The sequence below is a fragment of the Megalobrama amblycephala genome, linkage group LG4 (assembly GCF_018812025.1).
Source record: "Megalobrama amblycephala isolate DHTTF-2021 linkage group LG4, ASM1881202v1, whole genome shotgun sequence".
NCBI classification, from domain to species: domain Eukaryota; kingdom Metazoa; phylum Chordata; class Actinopteri; order Cypriniformes; family Xenocyprididae; genus Megalobrama; species Megalobrama amblycephala.
In genome coordinates, this window is record NC_063047.1 from 56,118,272 (window position 1) to 56,139,513 (window position 21,242).

A 21,242-nucleotide genomic window follows, 5' to 3' on the forward strand; every position below is an offset into this window, starting at 1 on the left:
TGATCATAGAAATGTTACTTTGAAAGGGAAAAAACAGTTTTTTGAGCTAAAATGTGCTTTCCTCTCATGCCCTGTGTCTCTCTTCTTTCGAGGATGAGTAAAATGGATGGCTTTTCAAAATGATGTGGTCACATGACCAATTTATTCTATGGTTTTCCAGAAACAATGGGTGGAACTACTTCCCCCCTGGCACAAATCACCCCACTCTCCCCTAACCATGATGCAAAACTGCATTATTGCATTGAATACACAAAATAAAATAAAAAAATAAAAAAATTATTTGAAATATGTTAATTTAGATTTGTTCATAAAAAAAATAATATAAACATTTTATTTATAATATAAATATCTTTATGATCAGATATCTGTCACGATCACCATCAGTTCCTGTCAGTTCCCGGACTACATTTCCCATAATCGTCCCTGCCAGTCACATGCACATTCCACTCCAATCAACTGTTGCCACATATAGCTTAGCACATTACTTGGACTATAAAGGACTCACTCACACACCACCTGATTGCGAAATTTTGTTTACCGTGTGTTACAATTCTGAGCGTTATTTATCCTGTCTGCCTGTCACCGTTCCTGCCTGTTACCTGTTTACGATCCTCAGCTGCCTACCCCTGACCTGTGCTTAGTATACTGATCTGTGAGTGATATCTGCCTGTCCTGATCCACCGCCTGTATCCTGACTACGATTCTGCCTGTCCCTTGCTGTTCCTGTTTGCTCCTGTCTGACCCTGCCTGTACGACTACGCTCACTTTTAATAAAGGCTTTGCATTTGGATCCCTGCCTGAGTCCAGCTTCGTTACAATATCTTTATTTTTAAAGCTGCAGTCCGTAAGTTTTGCCTCTTTATCTCCATCTCTGTTTTAAAAAACCTGCAATTGCAGTGATTTGCGAAATTATCATCTTTGGTTATGCATCGACGCGGCTCCTCAGCGCAGATTAATCTAATGTTTTGAGGTGCAGCTATGTGTGGGGGCTGTCAGTCACCACACAAGTGTGGATCTTCAATGTACATTGTAATTACAGATGCTATGTCTGGTATGTATGTCCAAAATAAAAAATATTACCGGAAAATGTCATCTGAAGTAAGTCATCCACTTTTGTTCTGACCAACTGAAAAAACTTTTACAATAAATCGCACAACCAATGGTGCAAATTATTATTGTTATACTTTGTTCTTGAATTGTTGATGTTAAAAACATCCACAATGCGTGACGTCTATGTAGTGTGTATTATCATTATCCATAACTGTATGGATTAAGCGATAACGTGTGCTACTGTTACCTTATTACTCAGTACCCCATTAAAATGTCTTACCTGTCTAGCAGAAAAATAGCCAGATAGTTTTGAATACTGACTGGTCATGTACTTGCTAAATAACTGATTTTGGATAATTTTTAACCAAAAAAAGTTACAGACAGCAGCTTTAAATACAACACTGAATTATTGAACACATTTTTTAACAATCACATTTTCCTATTTTCTTATTAACTGTTAAAACTACACATTTTGAACAATTACAGATTTAAGCAGTGTATTGGTAGTTAGTGTGCTACACTCTAAAAGAAAAAAAGTCAGTAAAAATAGGGGACAATGTACTGTGTTAATATGCCGTATAGGTTTTTTTACAGGTGTTTTACCTGTGTTTTAAATTACGCATTGTATTTTGTGTTTTAGGGTTACACAGGGTTATAACTTAACAGATAATGTCCTGGCAGAAAATCACCAGTACCTTTTCCAGTACCTAACTGAACAATTTTAGGTACAAGCTAATAACACGCTGTATCATAAATTAACAATTATTATTGAAAAATTGCAACTATTAACTTAATTCACATATGATGTGGCATCCTTCTTCAGCTCTCTCCAGGCTGATGGCTAGCTAGCTGTTCAATGGTTTCCTCTTTTTGTGTAATTTAGATGAAAATATGCCTTATTTATTGTTTGAGTCAATTTTTTAAAAGTTACTAAAAGTTGCCAAATGAATTTTAAAAATAGATAAATTTGTTGCAAGGTGCTTTTTTTGGGGGGGGGGGCTGGCAACACTGCTCTCACCTGTGCCACACGTTATTGGCTACACACACGCTGGCCAAAGGTCACAGCCCAGAAACACATACAACGTACGTCAATACGCATCAAGGAAGGCCTAATCAGGCCTCTGACCTCGACAGACACGTGTTGTCAGCTCGTGGCAGTGTTCTCAGGCACCAAAACGATAAATAACCGACTCGAAGGAGGTTAAGTTACCATCTGGGCCCCTGGCCAACCGGAAGCGTATATAAAGGTTTCTCTGAGAGAAATATACACCAACATATGTATATAACCAATATGTTAAAAAAGGACGGCCCCTCAGTGCCTAGCAACCTCTTAGACATATGGCATAAGTCCAGTGGCCTTTTCTAGAAACATATAATAGATCCACCCTACAAGCTAGGTGGCTATTAGCTCAGCTAGAATACAGATCAGACTCAAGGAGATGGATGTAGTTTAACCTAAACTCAGTAAGGTTTCACCCCAGCATACACCCTGAGGGGCTAGCCACTCAAAGTACTCAGTAAAAACACCATAAACTCTCACAGCGAGAGGTACTTAGCTGAACTCCAAATGCTACACCGGAGGCCGAAAGGAGGCCTACCTTAGTAAACATATGGCATCAGCAAGTGGCTGCCATAACCAGACCACCCAAAGTCCATGTATTTAATATAGAAACCTCCTTAGAAGAAATACATAAAACGCTGCCACCCAACGTGAACAGGCCTGATTAGGGCCTATCCGTCAGGGTGGGGCGTAGCCGTTAGGTGGTATGGTTCCCAAAGCATCCTGCCAACAAGTCAACTAAAAAGGAGGCCCCGCGGGGTACAATCTCAGCGACAAGTGGCGTTCAGCCTATTGAGAGTAAAAACACAAACTGTGCCAACTAAAAAGGAGGCCTGAAGGGGCCTACCGATTCAATGACACATGGCTTCAGCCCGTATTGTATTAGATTCACAAGCATCCTGCCAGCATGTCAGGTAAAAAGGAGACCTTATGGGGCCTCCAAGTTCAGCAACAAGTGGCGTTCAGCCCGTTTGTCCATATAAGCACACACTGTAAACAAAAAGGAGGCCTTATTAGGGCCTACCATAGTAAACACATGGCATCAGCCAGTCCAGGACCATACCAACCAACCAGCCATGCATTCAGTGGAAAACCTTTCACGCATAGTACTGAGAGAAGGAATGCATATTATGCCACATACTCCATGAGAGGCCTGCTTAAGGCCTACTCAACAGAAGTGGGGTGTGGCCGATGGTGGTATAGGTTCTTGGCCAACATGTGAACTAAAAAGGAGGCCTGTTGGGGCCTACCATTCCAATGACACGTGGCTTCAGCTCGTGAAATTAAGGGAACCAAGCTACAGGGAACCAGCTCTCACCCAACAATAGCTGTGGGAAGCTAACTGCAACCTGAGCTAGGCTACACATTCCAACAGGCAGTGTGCCCTAAATCATATGTGACTAAAGGGAACCAAATAATGCCAACATGGTCTAAGGGAGGCCTATATGGCCTACTACCTCAAACGGACACGTAGCAAATGCCTGTGGCAGTGTAAACTATGTGAGCAAACTATGATCAACTAACAGCACTTGTTAGAAATACAATTGCTAACTAGAAGGAGGCTAATTATTTTACCATAAGAGCCTACAATCAAAGTTATATGCAATATAGCTGCTAACAAGATCACAAAAGGGAGCTAATAGAAACCAGCTTTTCTCAAAAAGTGGTTCTATACTACCCTGAGTATGCAATCCAACAGGTGATGCACTCAGTAACACCAATAAACCTACTAATGGGGAATATTAGGTCACCAATGTCTCCAATAGCGGCTACATGAAAAAGCCTGCTATTATGAGAACAGGCGCTAACCTGTGGCAGCATAAATAAGCTCACATAGAATGTAGGGCAAAAGTCTAGAACTTCAAAGCAAATGCAGCGCTTTGATGTATATACTATTTTCAAAGAGGAAAATAATTCTCTCCATACAGATTCTCAAATCTGTACTGAGCCATAGAGGACGAATGCTAAACACTAGCAACGTCAACTCAAACTTGATTAAAGAAAATTTTCCATAGCATAAAAGTTCTAGAAAGTGGGGCCTAGCACACACAGCATGACTTATCTACGCAAAGATAAGGGCCTACCACCTGAGATAACAGCATCAGGAAGTCTAAAAACAGTCTACAACCTAGCTGTTAAACTCACCAATTGCACCTACAAAACAAAGGGATAATGGGCATACGGCCTAACAACTCCCTCGGGAGGAGGCCAGAACTAGGAACTATACAACCTGACAAGGGATAGTATACATAGGGTTATATGTAAATAACACACCTAACCTAGCTCTAGCCTGGCCGCTAAGCTAAGGGCCTTCTTACAGGGCCACAAGCCTAGTGAAGCCTGGGCTTCAACTCCAAATCTCATGGATAAGAGAAAGAAAGTGAAGCTCACAAGCAGACAATGTCAGGCGGCTGATTAAGGCCGACCTAAACATACATATTAACTGAAGTGATGAGTGCTAACTCAAACTACTCTAGAAAACAGCAGATGAGAAGCTACTCTAAACAACAGGTGGCTAAGAGGCAGCCATTTTGTGGTCTGCACAATATATACTAGCCAGCCTATCAACTTCAGTTTGCCCAAAAATCCCTTACTTTTTCCTGACTACATGCTCAGAAAACTATACAGGAAAATAAGGTCTTATTTTAAACACATAAAATTTAGACCCTCCTGCGGCTCAAAGACCAGACTCGCTGTTTCTGTTACTATCAAACAGAAACAGCGGGCTGACATAAATAATCACTATGGGCCCAGCCATCAGTCTGACCATAAGAAGCATCTGAGCATGATATGTGTTTATATAAATATATATATATATACACACACACTCACCTAAAGGATTATTAGGAACACCATACTAATACTGTGTTTGACCCCCTTTCACCTTCAGAACTGCCTTAATTCTACATGGCATTCAGCACCTTGTTGAATCAAAGCATTCTTTAGAAATGTTGGCCCATATTGATAGGATAGCATCTTGCAGTTGATGGAGATTTGTGGGATGCACATCCAGGGCATGAAGCTCCCGTTCCACCACATCCCAAAGATGCTCTATTGGGTTGAGATCTGGTGACTGTGGGGGCCATTTTAGTACAGTGAACTCATTGTCATGTTCAAGAAACCAATTTTAAATGATTCGAGCTTTGTGACATGGTGCATTATCCTGCTGGAAGTAGCCATCAGAGGATGGGTACATGATGGTCATAAAGGGATGGACATGGTCAGAAACAATGCTCAGGTAGGCCGTGGCATTTAAACGATGCCCAATTGGCACTAAGGGGCCTAAAGTGTGCCAAGAAAACATCCCCCACACCATTACACCACCACCACCAGCCTGCACAGTGGTAACAAGGCATGATGGATCCATGTTCTCATTCTGTTTACGCCAAATTCTGACTCTACCATCTGAATGTCTCAACAGAAATCGAGACTCATCAGACCAGGCAACATTTTTCCAGTCTTCAACTGTCCAATTTTGGTGAGCTTGTGCAAATTGTAGCCTCTTTTTCCTATTTGTAGTGGAGATGAGTGGTACCCGGTGGGGCCTTCTGCTGTTGTAGCCCATCCGCTTCAAGGTTGTGCGTGTTGTGGCTTCACAAATGCTTTGCTGCATACCTCGGTTGTAACGAGTGGTTATTTGTAAACGGTGTTTACAATCGATCACCCATCTCACTCTCGCTTCTTCCTCCTCCCGTCTGTCTGGGTTCAGATACAAATCTGGACAAATCTCATCGAGCGCGCGGCCCCTTTCTTAAATGCACTCTCATGGCAGCTGCAGCCCGCCGAGAAGCGCTTCCTAAACACACAGCAGCTCCGCATACACAGCCAGAGGAGCGCTCGCCGCCGGACGCGATGACGTCAAACACGAACGTCACCATCATCCAATCATCCTCGTCAGCCCCGGGGAAGCTGAGAGAGAGACCACTTTCTCAAACCTCTCAACGAGCTCAATTGCAAGCCCTATGATTGCAGCCGCCGTATTGCCTCAGCACAAACGGGGCCAGAATCACCAGGCACAGATGCGGACACCTCTTCCCTCGGGAAAAGTGCCAAATGAGGACGGTGCATGCGGATACGAAGACGCTCACAGTAAACAACAGACAAACACACAGACAGCGCCCTCAAGCACTGTCTATGTGCGCTCCTCTCCAGACAGAAAACACCCAGAAAATGTGTATATCAAGTGTCAAACCCTGGGACACGGATATACACACTCTCTTGAACGTTTGTAAGGCATATATAGAATCCCAGAGTCGAAACAGTAGCGATCAGACACAACAGGACCGAAAGACGATGAGATGCTGTTTTGCTTTCAGACACCGGGTCACGTGTGGCGTTCCCCCATTGCGTAATCAATGCAGAGCGAGTTCCCTTTCGAAAGGGAACAAGAAATTACAGGCACAGGACATTTTTTTTTTTTTTAAATCCTGCATAGTGCATTACCTCAGATGGATGAATGGTTGGATTCCACAACTGGTAAAATAAAACATATATAAGACAATACAACATTTACTGTAGGAGCCATACAATTTACTGATGACTTAATTTAAAAAAGCTGTTCTATTGCGCTTCTGGCAGTGAAATTCACTGATTTTGGGTGCGTAAGATGTGAAGGATTCAATGCTCCAGTTAGTATTTTCACCCCATAATGGCGGCCGCGCTACCTGAGCGCCATCTAGTGACTGTTGCCTAAAAAGTATCAGAGTGTTGCCTCTTGAGTTCTATACTCTTTGTTGACCTGGAAATTACAGTGGGTACGGAAAGTATTCAGACCCCCTTAAATTTTTCACTCTTTGTTATATTGCAGCCATTTGCTAAAATCATTAAAGTTCATTTTTTTCCTCATTAATGTACACACTGCACCCCATATTGACAGAAAAACAAAGAATTGTTGACATGTTTGCAGATTCATTAAAAAAGAAAAACTGAAATATCACATGGTCCTAAGTATTCAGACCCTTTGCTGTGACACTCATATATTTAACTCAGGTGCTGTCCATTTCTTCTGATCATCCTTGAGATTGTTCTACACCTTCATTTGAGTCCAGCTGTGTTTGATTATACTGACTGGACTTGATTAGGAGCCACACAACTGTCTATATAAGACCAGCTCACAGTGCATGTCAGAGCAAATGAGAATCATGAGGTCAAAGGAACTGCCTGAAGAGCTCAGAGACAGAATTGTGGCAAGGCACAGATCTGGCCAAGGTTACAAAAAAAAAATCTGCTGCACTTAAGGTTCCTAAGAGCACAGTGGCCTCCATAATCCTTAAATGGAAGACGTTTGGGACAACCAGAACCCTTCCTAGAGCTGGCCGTCCGGCCAAACTGAGCTATTGGGGGAGAAGAGCCTTGGTGAGAGAGGTAAAGGAGAACTCAAAGATCACTGTGGCTGAGCTCCAGAGATGCAGTCGGGAGATGGGAGAAAGTTGTAGAAAGTCAACCATCACTGCAGCCCGCCACCAGTCGGGGCTTTATGGCAGAGTGGCCCAACGGAAGCCTCTCCTCAGTGCAAGACACATGAAAGCCCGCATGGAGTTTGCTAAAAAAAAAAACCCTGAAGGACTCCAAGATGGTGAGAATTAAGATTCTCTGGTCTGATGAGACCAAGATAGAACTTTTTGGCCTTAATTCTAAGCGGTATGTGTGGAGAAAACCAGGCACTGCTCACCACCTGTCCAATACAGTCAAAACAGTAAAGCATGGTGGAGGCAGCATCATGCTGTGGGGGTGTTTTTCAGCTGCAGGGACAGGACGACTGGTTGCAATCGAGGGAAAGATGAATGCAGCCAAGTACAGGGATATCCTGGACGAAAACCTTCTCTAGAGTGCTCAGGACCTCAGACTGGGCCGAAGGTTTACCTTCCAACAAGACAATGACCCTAAGCACACAGCTAAAATAACGAAAGAGTGGCTTCACAACAACTCTGTGACTGTTCTTGAATGGCCCAGCCAGAGCCCTGACTTAAACCCAATTAAGCATCTCTGGAGAGACCTAAAAATGGCCGTCCACCAACGTTTACCATCCAACCTGACAGAACTGGAGAGGATCTGCAAGGAGGAATGGCAGAGGATCCCCAAATCCAGGTGTGAAAAACTTGTTGCATCTTTCCCAAAAAGACTCATGGCTGTATTAGATCAAAAGGGTGCTTCTACTAAATACTGAGCAAAGGGTCTGAATACTTAGGACCATGTGATATTTCAGTTTTTCTTTTTTAATAAATCTGCAAAAATGTCAACAATTCTGTGTTTTTCTGTGTGTACATTAATGAGGGGGAAAAAATGAACTTAAATGAGTTTAGCAAATGGCTGCAATATAACAAAAGAGTGAAAAATTTAAGGGGGTCTGAATACTTTCCGTACCCACTGTAAATAAAGGTGACTTAGGATAACTTTATGTTGAAAGGGCAAGGAAGAAGGTGAGTATTCTTGCAGATAGTTCTCACCCTCTTTTTAGCCAATTTGAGCTCTTGAAATCAGGTAGGCGCTACAGAATACCTCTTGTGAATAAAAATGTGTTTAAGCGATCATTCATTCCAAACGCTATCAAAATTCTCAATTCCGCAAGTGTTTAAATTAAATGACAGCAGCATGAATTGTAATTTTTATGAAATGTGAATTTGTCTGTTTTTTGTTCTGTTTTTGTTGTTTTCTGTTTTTGTTGTGTTATTTTATGTGCTGGTGAGCCAAAGACAATTTTCCACCTCGGTGGATAATAAAGATATACAATACAATACAATACAATACAATACAACCTGTTATCACCTTGATAAGAAAATCTTATTTTCCTGAAAAAATTTGACATGCTTCTTTGGTAATTGATTAAGCAGACTTGCTGGAACATTATATCTCGAAAGAACCCTAACATGTCTTCCAAGTAATTGAGTAATTGCTGACTTTCAGAAGTTTCAGAGGGGGTGTACTCGTTTATGCTGTGCACTGTACAATGTACTTATTGTGTTGTATTGCAAAACACTTGCTATTGAGGTGGGATATGGGTATGGTTTTCATGGTATGGTTAGGTTTAAGGGCAGGTTAAAGTAACAGGGAGGGGGCGATAGTGTAATTACAGATGTAATTACATGCAGGTATTTTTTTTAAATATAAGTACAATGCAAAAACATGTATGTAAACAATAAGTATATTGTTATTATAAAGTTCCATCAGTTCCATCCACTTGCATTATATCTCAGTTTATGTTCCACAGAAGATAGAATGTCATACATCAGGGATGGCATGAGGGTGAGTAAATGATGAGAGAGTATTTTTGGGTTCTGGGTTTTGAGTATTCCTTTATCTACAGACCTTATTTAAACAAAACCTTTGGGACAATGGAAACAGAAGTACAAAAATGCTAACTCATTTTAGGGTTTTAGGACTCATTCCTGCAGCACTCCATGGTCAGACTGGAGGGAGAAGTAGTTGAGTGGAGTTGTACAACATGATTAAAAAAAAAAAAAAAAGATTTCTTATGATATTACATAAAAGGAAAATATCTAATCAATGTAAAATCTTGCTATGGAAGTGTAACCTGTATATGACCTCCAGGCCGCTCTCTGGCTCGCACCTCTCCCATGATACAGTGTAGCTCGTTGATGTAAGATTTGTAACCATCACTGGAGGTGGTTTGGATAAATACTCCAGTCTCCTGAGACACATGTTGACCTCCTTCTGCAGTTCTGGCCCAGTGGATGGCGACATAGAGAGCAACTGACAGCAAAGTAAATGACAGGTTTGATCATAAATTTATCATATACATAATATACCAATACAACACAGATACAGTCGTGCTCAAAATTATTCATACCCTTGGTAAATATGACCAAAGAAGGCTGTGAAAATAAATCTGCATCATTAATACTTTTGATCTTTTATCTACAAAAGTCCAACCTTTCATTGGAGAATAATCATTTTAAATGGGGGGAAATTTGACATTTTTTAAATTTTACATTTTTTGCTTCATCTGACTATGAAGAACATTTGAAAAGTAACTGACACTACTGGAACTTCAAACGGGATGGGTTCTATGGTCAGATGAAGCAAAAAATGTGCTTAAGCAAACACTTAAGATGGGTTTGGTGCACACAGGGGTAAAAAGTACCCCATGTGTACAATGAAATATACTGCTGTATCTTTAATGCTGTGGGCCTATTTTTCTGCTGGAGGTCCTGGACATCTTGATCAGATACATGACATCATGGATTCTATCAAATACCAACAGATAAAAATCAAAACCTGACTGTCCCTGTTAGAAGTCCTATAATGGGCTGTGGTTGGATCTTCCATCAGGACAATGATCCAAAACAAACATCAAAATCAACACAAAAATGTGTCACTGAGTACAAAATGAAGCTTCTGCCATGACCATCCCAGTCCCCTGACCTGAACCCTAAAGAAAATGAGTGGAGTGAACTGAAGAGAAGAAGCACCAACATGGAGCTGGGAATCTGAAGGATCTGGAGAGATTCTACATGAAGGAATGGTCTCTGATCTCTTGTCAGGTGTTCTCCAAACTCATCAGGCATTATAGGTGAAGACTCAGAGCTGTTATCTTAGGAAAAGGAGGTTGCAAAAAGTATTGAATAAAAGGGTATGATTAATTGTGAGCAGTGTGTATTAGAGAAAAACATTTCTCTCATAATGAGATTTCCCCCCCATTTAAAATTATTATTCTCCAATGAAAGGTTGGATTTTTGTAGATTTTTTAAATACAAGATCAAAAGTATTAATGATGCAGATTTATTTTCACAGCCTTCTTTGTTCACATTTACCAAAATGTATGAATAATTTTGAGCATGACTGTATATTATGAACACAATGATCATGAAACCTTTAGCTGCTCAAGCAGAGGATAATGCATCCTGACAGGAACCACTCCACTCGGCCGGGACACCAGCACTCGCACTGTCCTGTTAAAAAGAAAGAGGGTGGAGTCTTAAAAAGTGAGAATGAAGTCTTTAATACTACCTTTAAGGGATAGTTCACCCTAATTAAGGTAACATGAAACAATGCTATCCTAGGATGTTAGAGTGAGTTGTGTGTGTGTGTGTGGGGGGGGGGGGATGCTTTGAGTCAAAACTCCTGTCAAATTAAATATTCATGTGCTTAGAACAGTGGCAGAATACGTATGTATATTGGCTTAAAATGTCTATTGCTAGAGAACAACTACCATTAATAAGTGTTACATGATATGTTACATCTTTATTTCTACTTTTTGAAATAATTTCCTTACATAGTCATTACATACAACACTAACTAAAGTAAATAACCTACATAGCAGCAAACCAGATACTGTCTGGTTCTGGGCTCTGCAGCAGCTGTAAAAGACCATCCAGCAAAGCAGGGACGGAAGTGCTTTCCATCAGCAGAGCATGGCCGTCTTCATCATTTGCTAAACAGCTCAGAGCAAAGCACGCCGTTTGGCCCATCTCCACTCCTGACCCGCTCGACAGCAGAGCCTGCAGTCGGCTAACCTTGTGGCAAATTATAAAATAATGCCCATAATTGATGTTTAATTGATTGAGATTTTAACATAATCCAATTTCCAAGCTTTTAACTCTTTCCCTGCCAGCGTTTTTAAAAAACATTGCCAGTTAATGCCAGCATTTTTAATAATTTTCACAAAACTGTCATGGCCCCCAGAATATTTTGTACGAATATCTGAACATGCAATATATCAAAAGAAGAAAGAACAGAGCGCCTCTGCTTTTAAACAATAGCAAAAAATAAAAAATAAAATATTGTATTCTAGCTTAACTAGGTAACTTTTTTTACCTTCATAAATAGTAAGTCCTTACGATGGTTAATTGACTTGTAGTGGTGTGTTTGAGGCGAGCACTAACCCCCTCTGGCACATCTACGCCAAAAAACAGCACTTTCGAGTTAAGCTTCGCCGACCCGACACAATCTCGCCCCATGTTCACGTTCACGCGAGAGTGACAAAATGCTTTACGGTAATTCAAAAACAATGTATATATTATGACTTCATAAGACAATTTCGAAAATTACCCACCTCCATCGAGATTTCTTGTACTGTATTTGCAAAACGTCTCAGGTTACGCATGTAACCATGGTTCCCTGAGAACAGGGAACGAGACTCTGCGCTGAAATCGTGCTATGGGGAACGCCACTCGTGACCCGTGTTCGAAATGCCAAGAATCACACAACTCCAATCCTATTGGCCGGCGACAGCCTATCAGTGGCTGTCAGTGACAGCATTCCCTATGGCCAACAGCCCAAGCTGAGCCTAAAAGAGGCCTTCCATAAAAGGCCTGCCAAGGCTGCTAGAGGCATCTGAGACCAACAACCCGTGGGGAAGTGGTCACTTAAAGGGAATGTGGCCAGGGAACCAGAGGAATCCCGGCCCATCACTAGGGGGATAAATTCACCCCTGACACCACCAAGGAGGCTGTACTAATTTAGCGAAAGCCAAACATAGTCTGGGCCAACCTTGTCTGACATACAGAATCTCCAATGCGCAAACTCCGAAAGAGGAGAGCAGGTAAGAGCGACTGCGAAAGGGCAGTGAGCAACTCAAACCCACACACAGAGATGGGCATCCTGGAGAGCGGAACTCAGCTGAGCGCTATAAACCCTCGTACTGAGGGGAGTAAGACCACTCATCCTAGGATCTACTCAGCTTCTGATAAAGTGCTGAGGAGGCTGTGCACTAGAGCACCCTGGTACAGGGGAGCACAAACCAGCCTGGGGCCAGTCTGAACGAGAGACTTCACAGAAGTCTACAACCAATGACCAGCTTAGGGAGCTAAGCACAATTACGCAGTCAACCCAGAGGGAAGTACGAAGCTCAACCTAACAGACAGACCGTACTGTAGGCACATAACCATGGAGGCCGAACAAAAGGGGCCTACAACATAGCTAAGAGTTCTTACAATGAACTAATATCACAACATGAACCCAACACACAGGGTGGTATTCAGGATGGCCTATAAGGCCATTCGACTGAAAACATAGCATGCTAAGCGCACGACCAACCAAGTAATTAGGTAGCTGTGAGCGCCCACAAAACGTCCAACACAAACCGACGAGCAGTGTACTCTGTAAAAGCACCCTTTTACTCTTTAAGCAAGAGGAGTACAACGTACGCCAACACGCACTAAAGAAGGCCCCATGGGCCTAAAACCTCAGCAGACACGTGGCATCAGCTCGTGGCAGTGTGATCAAGGTTCAGGCTAGACAGACCGACTACCAAGGAGGTCATTAGCCAGCCCGAGCCCCGGCCAGCCAACGACATAAGACCCTTTACTGTAAGTAAATAAAAACTGAAAGGGAAAAAGCCAGCATGCTTACAAAGGAGGCCCTCAAGCCTACCCATCGCACACGGTGTCAGCTAGCGGCCACTAAAGTTCTAGGAGCAAAATAGAACCAAGTCACAGACAGGGTAGCTATTTAGCTCGACTAGAGCTAAAGGAAACCAAGCTCAAGGCAGCAAATGCATAAAACCAGACCAAAATTGGTTTTAGTACAAAAGCTCACCTCGAGAGGCAAGCCACTTCAGAAATGTACTCAGTAAAAGCACCTTTTACTCTCTAAGCGAGAGAAGTACAAAGTCAAACTCCAGCGTCACACAAAGGAGGCCTGCGAAGGCCTACAACCTGTATACACGCGGCGTCAGCTAGTGGCATCAAGACCCATCCATGGTGATGAGTCGTATAGAAACCCACACAAAGCTGTGCCAATATGCAGACAGAAAGGAGGCCCTGAAGGGCCTACAACCTCTATGAACACATGGCACCAACCAGTGGTAGCTTCATGACTAGGGCCAGCCCGCAGACAAGGTACTTGAAAACCCTCGGGTATAAGAAGTACATACTACGCCACAGAACTCAACGAAAGGCCCAACATAGGGCCTACTCGAACAGAGGTGGGCGTGGCCGAAGGCGGTGAGAGTCAAAGACATAACTCAACCATGGAATGAGTCCAGAAATGACCAACCCGGCTGGGTCAACACAGAAGCTACAAAGGAGGCCTGGCAAGGCCTACTACTTTTCGCGCCATGTGGTGCCAGCCCGTGGTCATAACAGGGCCCAAGCTCAAGGGGGCAGGTCTAGATCCTACACGATAAGTGGGGAACTAACTTACCAAACCTGAGCTCAAGCCTGCACATTCCAACAGGCAATGTACCTTGGTACATAAAAATGCTATCACGGTCTGAGGAAGGCCGAACAGACATATTACCTCAGACAACGTGAGCAAAAGCCTGAGGCAGTGCTACAAATACATGAGCAAACTCATGATCATAACCAATAGCGCCTAAACACAAGCTGTGATAAGAAAGAGGCTACAATAAAGGGCCAACAATCTAACAGCAAATGCAAGACAGTTGCTGTGGTCACGATCGACTGGGAGTTAACAGAGATAGCTATTCTAACCAGGATACGACTCTCTACACTCAACCAGAGTGTGCAATCCAACAGGTGATGCACTCAGTGAAAAACACACCCTAACCAGGGAGTACAACAAAACACCACGTTCATAGATAGAGGCTAATCAAAGCCTGCTATCACAGAAACAGGCGTTAACCTGTGGCAGCACATGAGTAAGCTCACATATGTATGTAGGGCTAAAGCTTAGAACCCAAAGCAAACATGAATGCTTTGTAATACATGCCATCCAGACAGGATAAATGTTTCACAGAACAGAACTGGAATCTGTAATGAACCCTAGAGAACGAAAGCTAGAATATTTAGTATCATAATCTGAAACTTGAATATAATTCAAGGGGCTCATGTGAAGACATTATAGGCATGACAAAAAGTTCTAAAAAGTGGGGCCTAGCAGCACTGCATAACTCATCTTCTCGAAGATAAGGGCCTACCACCTGGGAAAAACAGCACCAGGAAGGCTAATAACAGCCTATAACCTTAGCTGTTAACCTTAGCCATAGCACCTACATTTTCACATCGAAGGGGAAATGGGCATGCGGCCCGCAACTCCCTCAGGAGGAGGCCAGAACTAGGAACTATACAACCTCACAGGGATAGTAATAATAAGGGTGATGTAACAAACAAACACCTAAACCTAGCTCTAGTCTAGCCGCTAGCTAAGGCCTACTGGGCCAAGCAAGGCTTGGGCTTCATTTTGAAACCTTCAAATATGAGGAGAAAATGAAGCACTGCAAGCAAACAGTGTCAGGCCGCCAATAAGCCGTCCTGTACTCAAATAACTGAAGCGACGAGTGCTAACTCAAACCAAACTAAAGTATTAGCTGAGAAGCTACTCTAACATAGGAGGCCACAAAATAGCGGCCATAAAGCGGCCTGCATATTTTGAAAATTAGCCAACCTAATGCTACAGTTATTTTGCCCAAAAGAACCCCTTCTAACTTTACTAACTACATGCTCAGGAAAGCTATACAGCATCGTCTATGCGTTCGCTCCTCTCCAGACAGAAAAACACCAGAAACGTGTACATCAAGTGTCAAACCCCTGGGACACGGATGAACACATCCTCCTGGACGTTTGCAGATATAAAAGGAGTAACTTCCTACCGGAGTTATTGAAACAATGGCACGAACAAAACAATCCCGAAAAGACGAGAAGATGTCCGACTGCTTCCTTTGGGATGCTCTCTTTATATGTCATGGTTCGCGCCGTTCGACGTCATAGGCTGTCGCCGGCCAATAGGATTGGAGTTGTGTGATTCTTGGCATTTCGAACACGGGTCACGAGTGGCGTTCCCCATAGCACGATTTCAGCGCAGAGTTGAGTTCCCTTTCGAAAGGGAACTACTGCGCTGGTGAGCATTGTAGTCGTTGTAGTCCAGAGCTGCGCTTGGAGTATTTACGACAGTGTGATTCACTGAAGGAACCTTTAGGGGGAGCTTCGCAAATCTTACTGAGTTCCGCTTTAATGCATTCTTTTTTTATCAACACTTGAATGTGAAAGTTTCATTTAAAAAAAATAAAGGGGCAACATTTATAGCAAAAAGCTGAGAAAATCGTGTTTTTGTCAAAGACTACATCCAGATCGGATTCAGAATGATGATCAAAACATAGATAAAGTAGATTGAGTCCATCAACATCCCTAAAGCTTGCACAGTTCTATACCTTGTCATGGGTCGACTTTTCATTCAGTAACATTAGGCAGTTTTGATTTAAATGATTAGTTTACTTCAGAATTAAAATTTCCTGATAATTTACTCACCCCCATGTCATCCAAGATGTTTATGTCTTTCTTTCTTCAGTCGAAAAGAAATTAAAGTTTTAAGGAAAACATTCCAGGATTTTTCTCCATGTAGTGGACTTCACTGGGGTACAACAGGTTTCACTGCAGCTTCAAAGGGCTCTACATGATCCCAGCCGAGGAATAAGGTTCTTGTCTAGTAAAATGATCGGTCATTTTCTAAAAAAAAATAAAAATTTATATACTTTTTAACCACAAATGCTCATCTTGCACTGCTATGTGATACGCCACACAATACGTAATCACATTGGAAAGGTCATGCGTGACGTAGGCAAAAGTACCAATCCAGTGTCTACAAAGCGAACGTGTAAAGACTAAGTCAAACGCCCTTTACAAAAAAAAGGGTAAAACAACGATGTTGATGTTGTTGGTGGAGAAAATGAGATGGAGTTTTTCACCCTACTGTGGTACTTTTGCCTACGTCATGCGTGACCTTTCCAACGTGATTACGTAATGCATGACACATCGCAGTACAAAAAGTGGTTTGTGGTTAAAAAGTGTAGAGCTTGTAGGGCATCGCTCGACAGAACTTACCAATGACTTTATCAATGAACAACATGATTGAACAAAGCTTCATTTGGTCCAAAAGATCCATTTCCTGACAGGAAACACCTAGCCTTAACAGAAGTGATGACGTGACTTCTTTTAACAAAGGACTCTGTCTAAAGGACTTCTTAGCTCATCAGCAATAAACTAATCAGAACCCATCACGTGGATCTGATCACATTAAATCTATTGATTCTCTCACAAAACCCTCTTGTATTATCGGACGGAACAGGAAAACACCCATCAACGGATTTAAAGACGAATCTGTCCTATCAATACCTCCCTTGTGTAAGCAATCCATCCTGACCCTGTCACTCGTGACTCCGGTCAAAGTTTAAACTATGCTTAAGGACTCAATCTTGAATCTCAAAAGGGACAATTGTCGATTACTTAAAGTATTAACTATATCCAGAATAACATTTGCTATGATGTGATTACTAACATGTTGGAGTCAATGCAGTATATGTTTGTATTCCCGTATGCCTCTTCTTTCTCTGGTAATCATTGTTTTAATTAGGTCAGTCTAATAATATGTGTGTAAGAGTCATGTTTGAGTTCTAAATGCAGAATTTATAATTCTCTGTAATTCTGTGTGAATGAAACATTGAAATTCAGTATCAGGAAAATATTAAGAAACATTATAAAGTTGTTAATAAAACAGGAGAATGTTCCACAGATATCACGCGATGTGATCAATAGACAATAGACGAGGCGTGTCTAATCTCCGTAGCAACGTCTCATTGGAGGATCGCTCCTTTAAAACTATGCTGTCCAAACAAACTAGTGCTGGAAGTCAGAAGTCAGAAGTCGGTCAGAAATCGCTCGAAATCGGTCAGAAGCCGGACTGAAGCACAGTCGTTGAAGCCCGGTAGCCGCAGCACCGCTACTTTGACCACGGCGGAAAAGTCGCATGGGTCATTGATAACTGATTGACCGGGGCTGATTTTCCATCCATTTCCTCAACCACGAGCCGCGCTGCTGATCATTCAACAGCCGTCACATCCAGACTCCAAAACACTTCGTGAAATATCTGACCAAAGTCTCCCAAGAAGAGAGCCGCTCAAGCCAGACGCTCAGAACAGTTGCACCAGCCAGCAACATCCTTCAAAGCTTCCGCGCAACCCACAGGGCTTTCCCGAGAAGACGTCACCTGAAAGACAGCCAATCCAGAACGGGATTCCGCTGTACACGAGTCACGGAACAACCCGACTACCTCAGCTGTCAGAGCAAACGCAGGTACAAGCAAACTTCTCTCTCTTGCTGGAAACTGGTGAAACTCCTTTAAACCTAAAGAATCAAGCCAAAGCTCTGCTTTTGTGATTTTCCTCAGGTTATGAGTTAAGTTAGCACTGAACTTGGGACTTTTCATAACTCATCAAATCCGCGAATGTGTGTGCATGTATGTATGTGTGTGTGTGTGTGTGTGTGTGTGTGTTTTAGCCTTAGTTTCCTGTAATCATTAGAAGTAGTCAATAAATCTTGTTTTGATTTTCACATATACGAGTTTCTTGTGCTGTGTGTCAAATTACTGCCTTAAACGTAAAAGATCAAGTTACCTCTTGCTTATAATATAATAATTACAATAATAACAATAATCATAATAAAATATTGTTACTGTTGGCCGCAGAAGAATATTTTATCCAGAATTGGTAAAATACTCTAACCTCAATTTTCGCTGGACGAATAATTGATGAAGTGTTAAATATTAATTCTGAATCATTTACAGTGAATCATTTACAGTTGATTCAATTCTTATTCCCTGTAACAATTAAATTGAGCTAATAAATAGGCTAAGTCCTTACATAATGGTGGAGAAAAATTCGTGCAGGTTAATCTAATTTGTACACAAAACAAGTAACTTGTGTGATTGTATCTTTTCTTGATCCGGAAGATAGATTAGAAACAGAAACGAGGCTTTTGATTGTCATAACAATGATTGCACATAAGGCGCTGTGGATGAATGAAATCTGAACTCGAGTTGTTTGTCTGTACGTTTTGTTGTTGTTGTTGTTGTTGTTAAAACTGCAGTAAATGAATCTAAGATTGTCTGCCAAGACAAAAGGAAAGTCGCCTGAGAGCGCACCAGGACAGAGTAAGCGTGTTCCTTGCTTTTGTTCTTTAAGGCCTTGTAGCTATAGTGGATAATATTGCGTGTTCCAATGTTATTTCAACTAAGCTAAAATCCCTGCATGGTCACATTAGAGAGTAGCTACCTAATGTGCCGCCTATATCCGCTCATTCGTGAGATGAGATATTAATACTCTAAACACTATACGTGTCTGAGTTTGATTTGAATGGGATTATTTTGAAAATTCTTGATCAAGTATTGTTGCAGTAAATCCTGCATGTTGTTGCGTGTCCAGAAACTGACACGAATGATTCAGATCGCCGAGATCTCAGTAACGTTAATTATTAATTGCAGAAAAATCTGTGGATTAATGTGCCTCACTCTAACGTGTGGGGGTTGTTCAGCTCTGAAACGCGAGAAGCTGAATGGTTCATTGTGAATGAACTGCGCTGTCAGTTCAATAATTATTGTGCTTGTATTATTTGTTGTCTGTGTGCAAAGAGTATAGAACAAGTGTATTCTTTGTTGTGCCTTACAGTCACCACGACAGTGACAGCTGTAACCCGGAAGCCCTAAGAAACCTTTCCCGGGGTAACCTTTAAGTGCGCATGCGCAGTCTGCCAGCGCCATATTCAACTGTGTGTAAACAAAGCTTAGCACAAGCTGAGCTAGCTAAATCTAGCACGGTTGCATTACAGTCTATGTAAAGCTAGTAGCATTGCTAAAGGGCTAGTGGCTAGCATAGCATTTTGTGGTCTGAATGCAATGTTGCAATGTTGGAATGACTTCTTCCTTACTGAACTTTAATTCACTCTTGTGCTTTCACCTCCCATTTGAGAGAACGTGACAAATGTTAAATTAATAAACCTGTTTTGTTAATCTCATTTGTTGAAGAGTTGTCTCTCTCCTAAATTTACTATTGTCAGTTAAACACGTGTTTGTTTTAGCAATTAGCAATCATTCTGATTACATTTGAAGACATTTCCTGTTATTTGTAACTGCTCTTACTGAATTTAATGACATCTGGGAATATGAATTTTTGATTGGAAACTTTAATTCGATTTCAATTTTAATTGAAAATCAAGTTCATAATCAATTTCAGTTTAGCTTTCATATGGTATGGATATTTGTGGATTGATTTAATGGTAGTTCCTTACCAACATCTGGCAATTTTAATCATTAACTAATAATTATGGCTTTGAAATTTTAATTTCATTAGTCATTAATTAGGATTTGGGCTTCCCTAATTCAGATGATACTTGATTGATTAATTTGATTATAATTGCTCTCAATGTTTAATGCTGAACCCATTACAATTTTAATTCACAACTTCCAAATTTGAACTCAAAATTTCATTTAAAATAAAGTTTAATCTCAGACTTTCACTCCCTCAGTCTTTGATTTAATTAATTTATTTAAAGGAAAATTTTGGGGTCTCCCTCAATACTTGGGTCAGTTGACTTCTCCTGCTAGCGCAGTAAGCCAACCCCCTAGGTGTAGCGACTCCCTAGCGCTACCACTCTGTCAACCCTGTAATTTTTCCAAATTTTGGGAGCAAAACTTCACTCTCTTTGTTCTTCTCTCTCTCTCTCTCTCTCTCTCTCTCTCTCTCTCTCTCTCAGCTGTCCTCTTCTGGTTTGACTACTGCTGCTGGTTTTTGGATTTGTACCTGTGAAAGTCATAAAAGCAGAGTGTTTGAGAAATATTTAACAAATATTTGGGAAACGGAACACTTCTTTTAAAATAGTATGACACTCACTTTACCTTCCCTCCTCATCCTGTTATCCTACCCAGCCTAGGCTCGAGCAGGTCAACAAGGAGACTGGTAGGCGTCCATAAACCCCGAGCACGCGTCTAGAAGCGCTTTGAGTGGTGCATGGTTGTCAATCCTACTAGCTGAGAAACCAATACTGTCATTGTTATTGTTTTTCTTTCGCCCCGAAGGGAATTTTAATAACAATCACAGTCCTGGTACTTTGAAATCATTTTCAAAACCCCTGTCTAGAACCATCCTTCTAAAATAAAAATTTTACAAAACTCATTCTGCAAATAGTGTTAAAGACGAAAACTTCATTTATAGGGAAACTGGAAGCACCCCATTATTATTCTGCTCTTTGCTAAATGCTATCCTGTTTGTTTCGTGCTCTTCTTTTCTTCTGCTGTTCTCTAGCTGTGCTATCTGTGTGTGCTTACTGATTCTTTTCACAGAGACTCCGAGTTAGAAGCACATCCACGAGAGGACCACAGTCGAGAACCAGTCTTACCTGCACATTTACACACTCATTACTCATTCCCATTAACTCACAGTTGACAT

General features: G+C 41.6%; 1 protein-coding gene across 2 annotated transcripts in view; it reads right to left on the bottom strand.

Moving 5' to 3' along the window:
- Window positions 1-21,242, bottom strand: part of LOC125267985 — a 55,543-nt gene that overhangs the window by 16,596 nt on the left and 17,705 nt on the right. For both annotated transcript variants that reach the window (XM_048190101.1, XM_048190100.1), the window contains exons 6-8: window positions 11,384-11,583; window positions 10,941-11,019; window positions 9,642-9,820 (exon numbers count right to left, since the gene is read on the bottom strand). In XM_048190101.1, coding sequence (XP_048046058.1) covers window positions 9,642-9,820; window positions 10,941-11,019; window positions 11,384-11,583 — 458 coding nt within the window. The remainder of the gene's footprint in view (window positions 1-9,641; window positions 9,821-10,940; window positions 11,020-11,383; window positions 11,584-21,242) is intronic.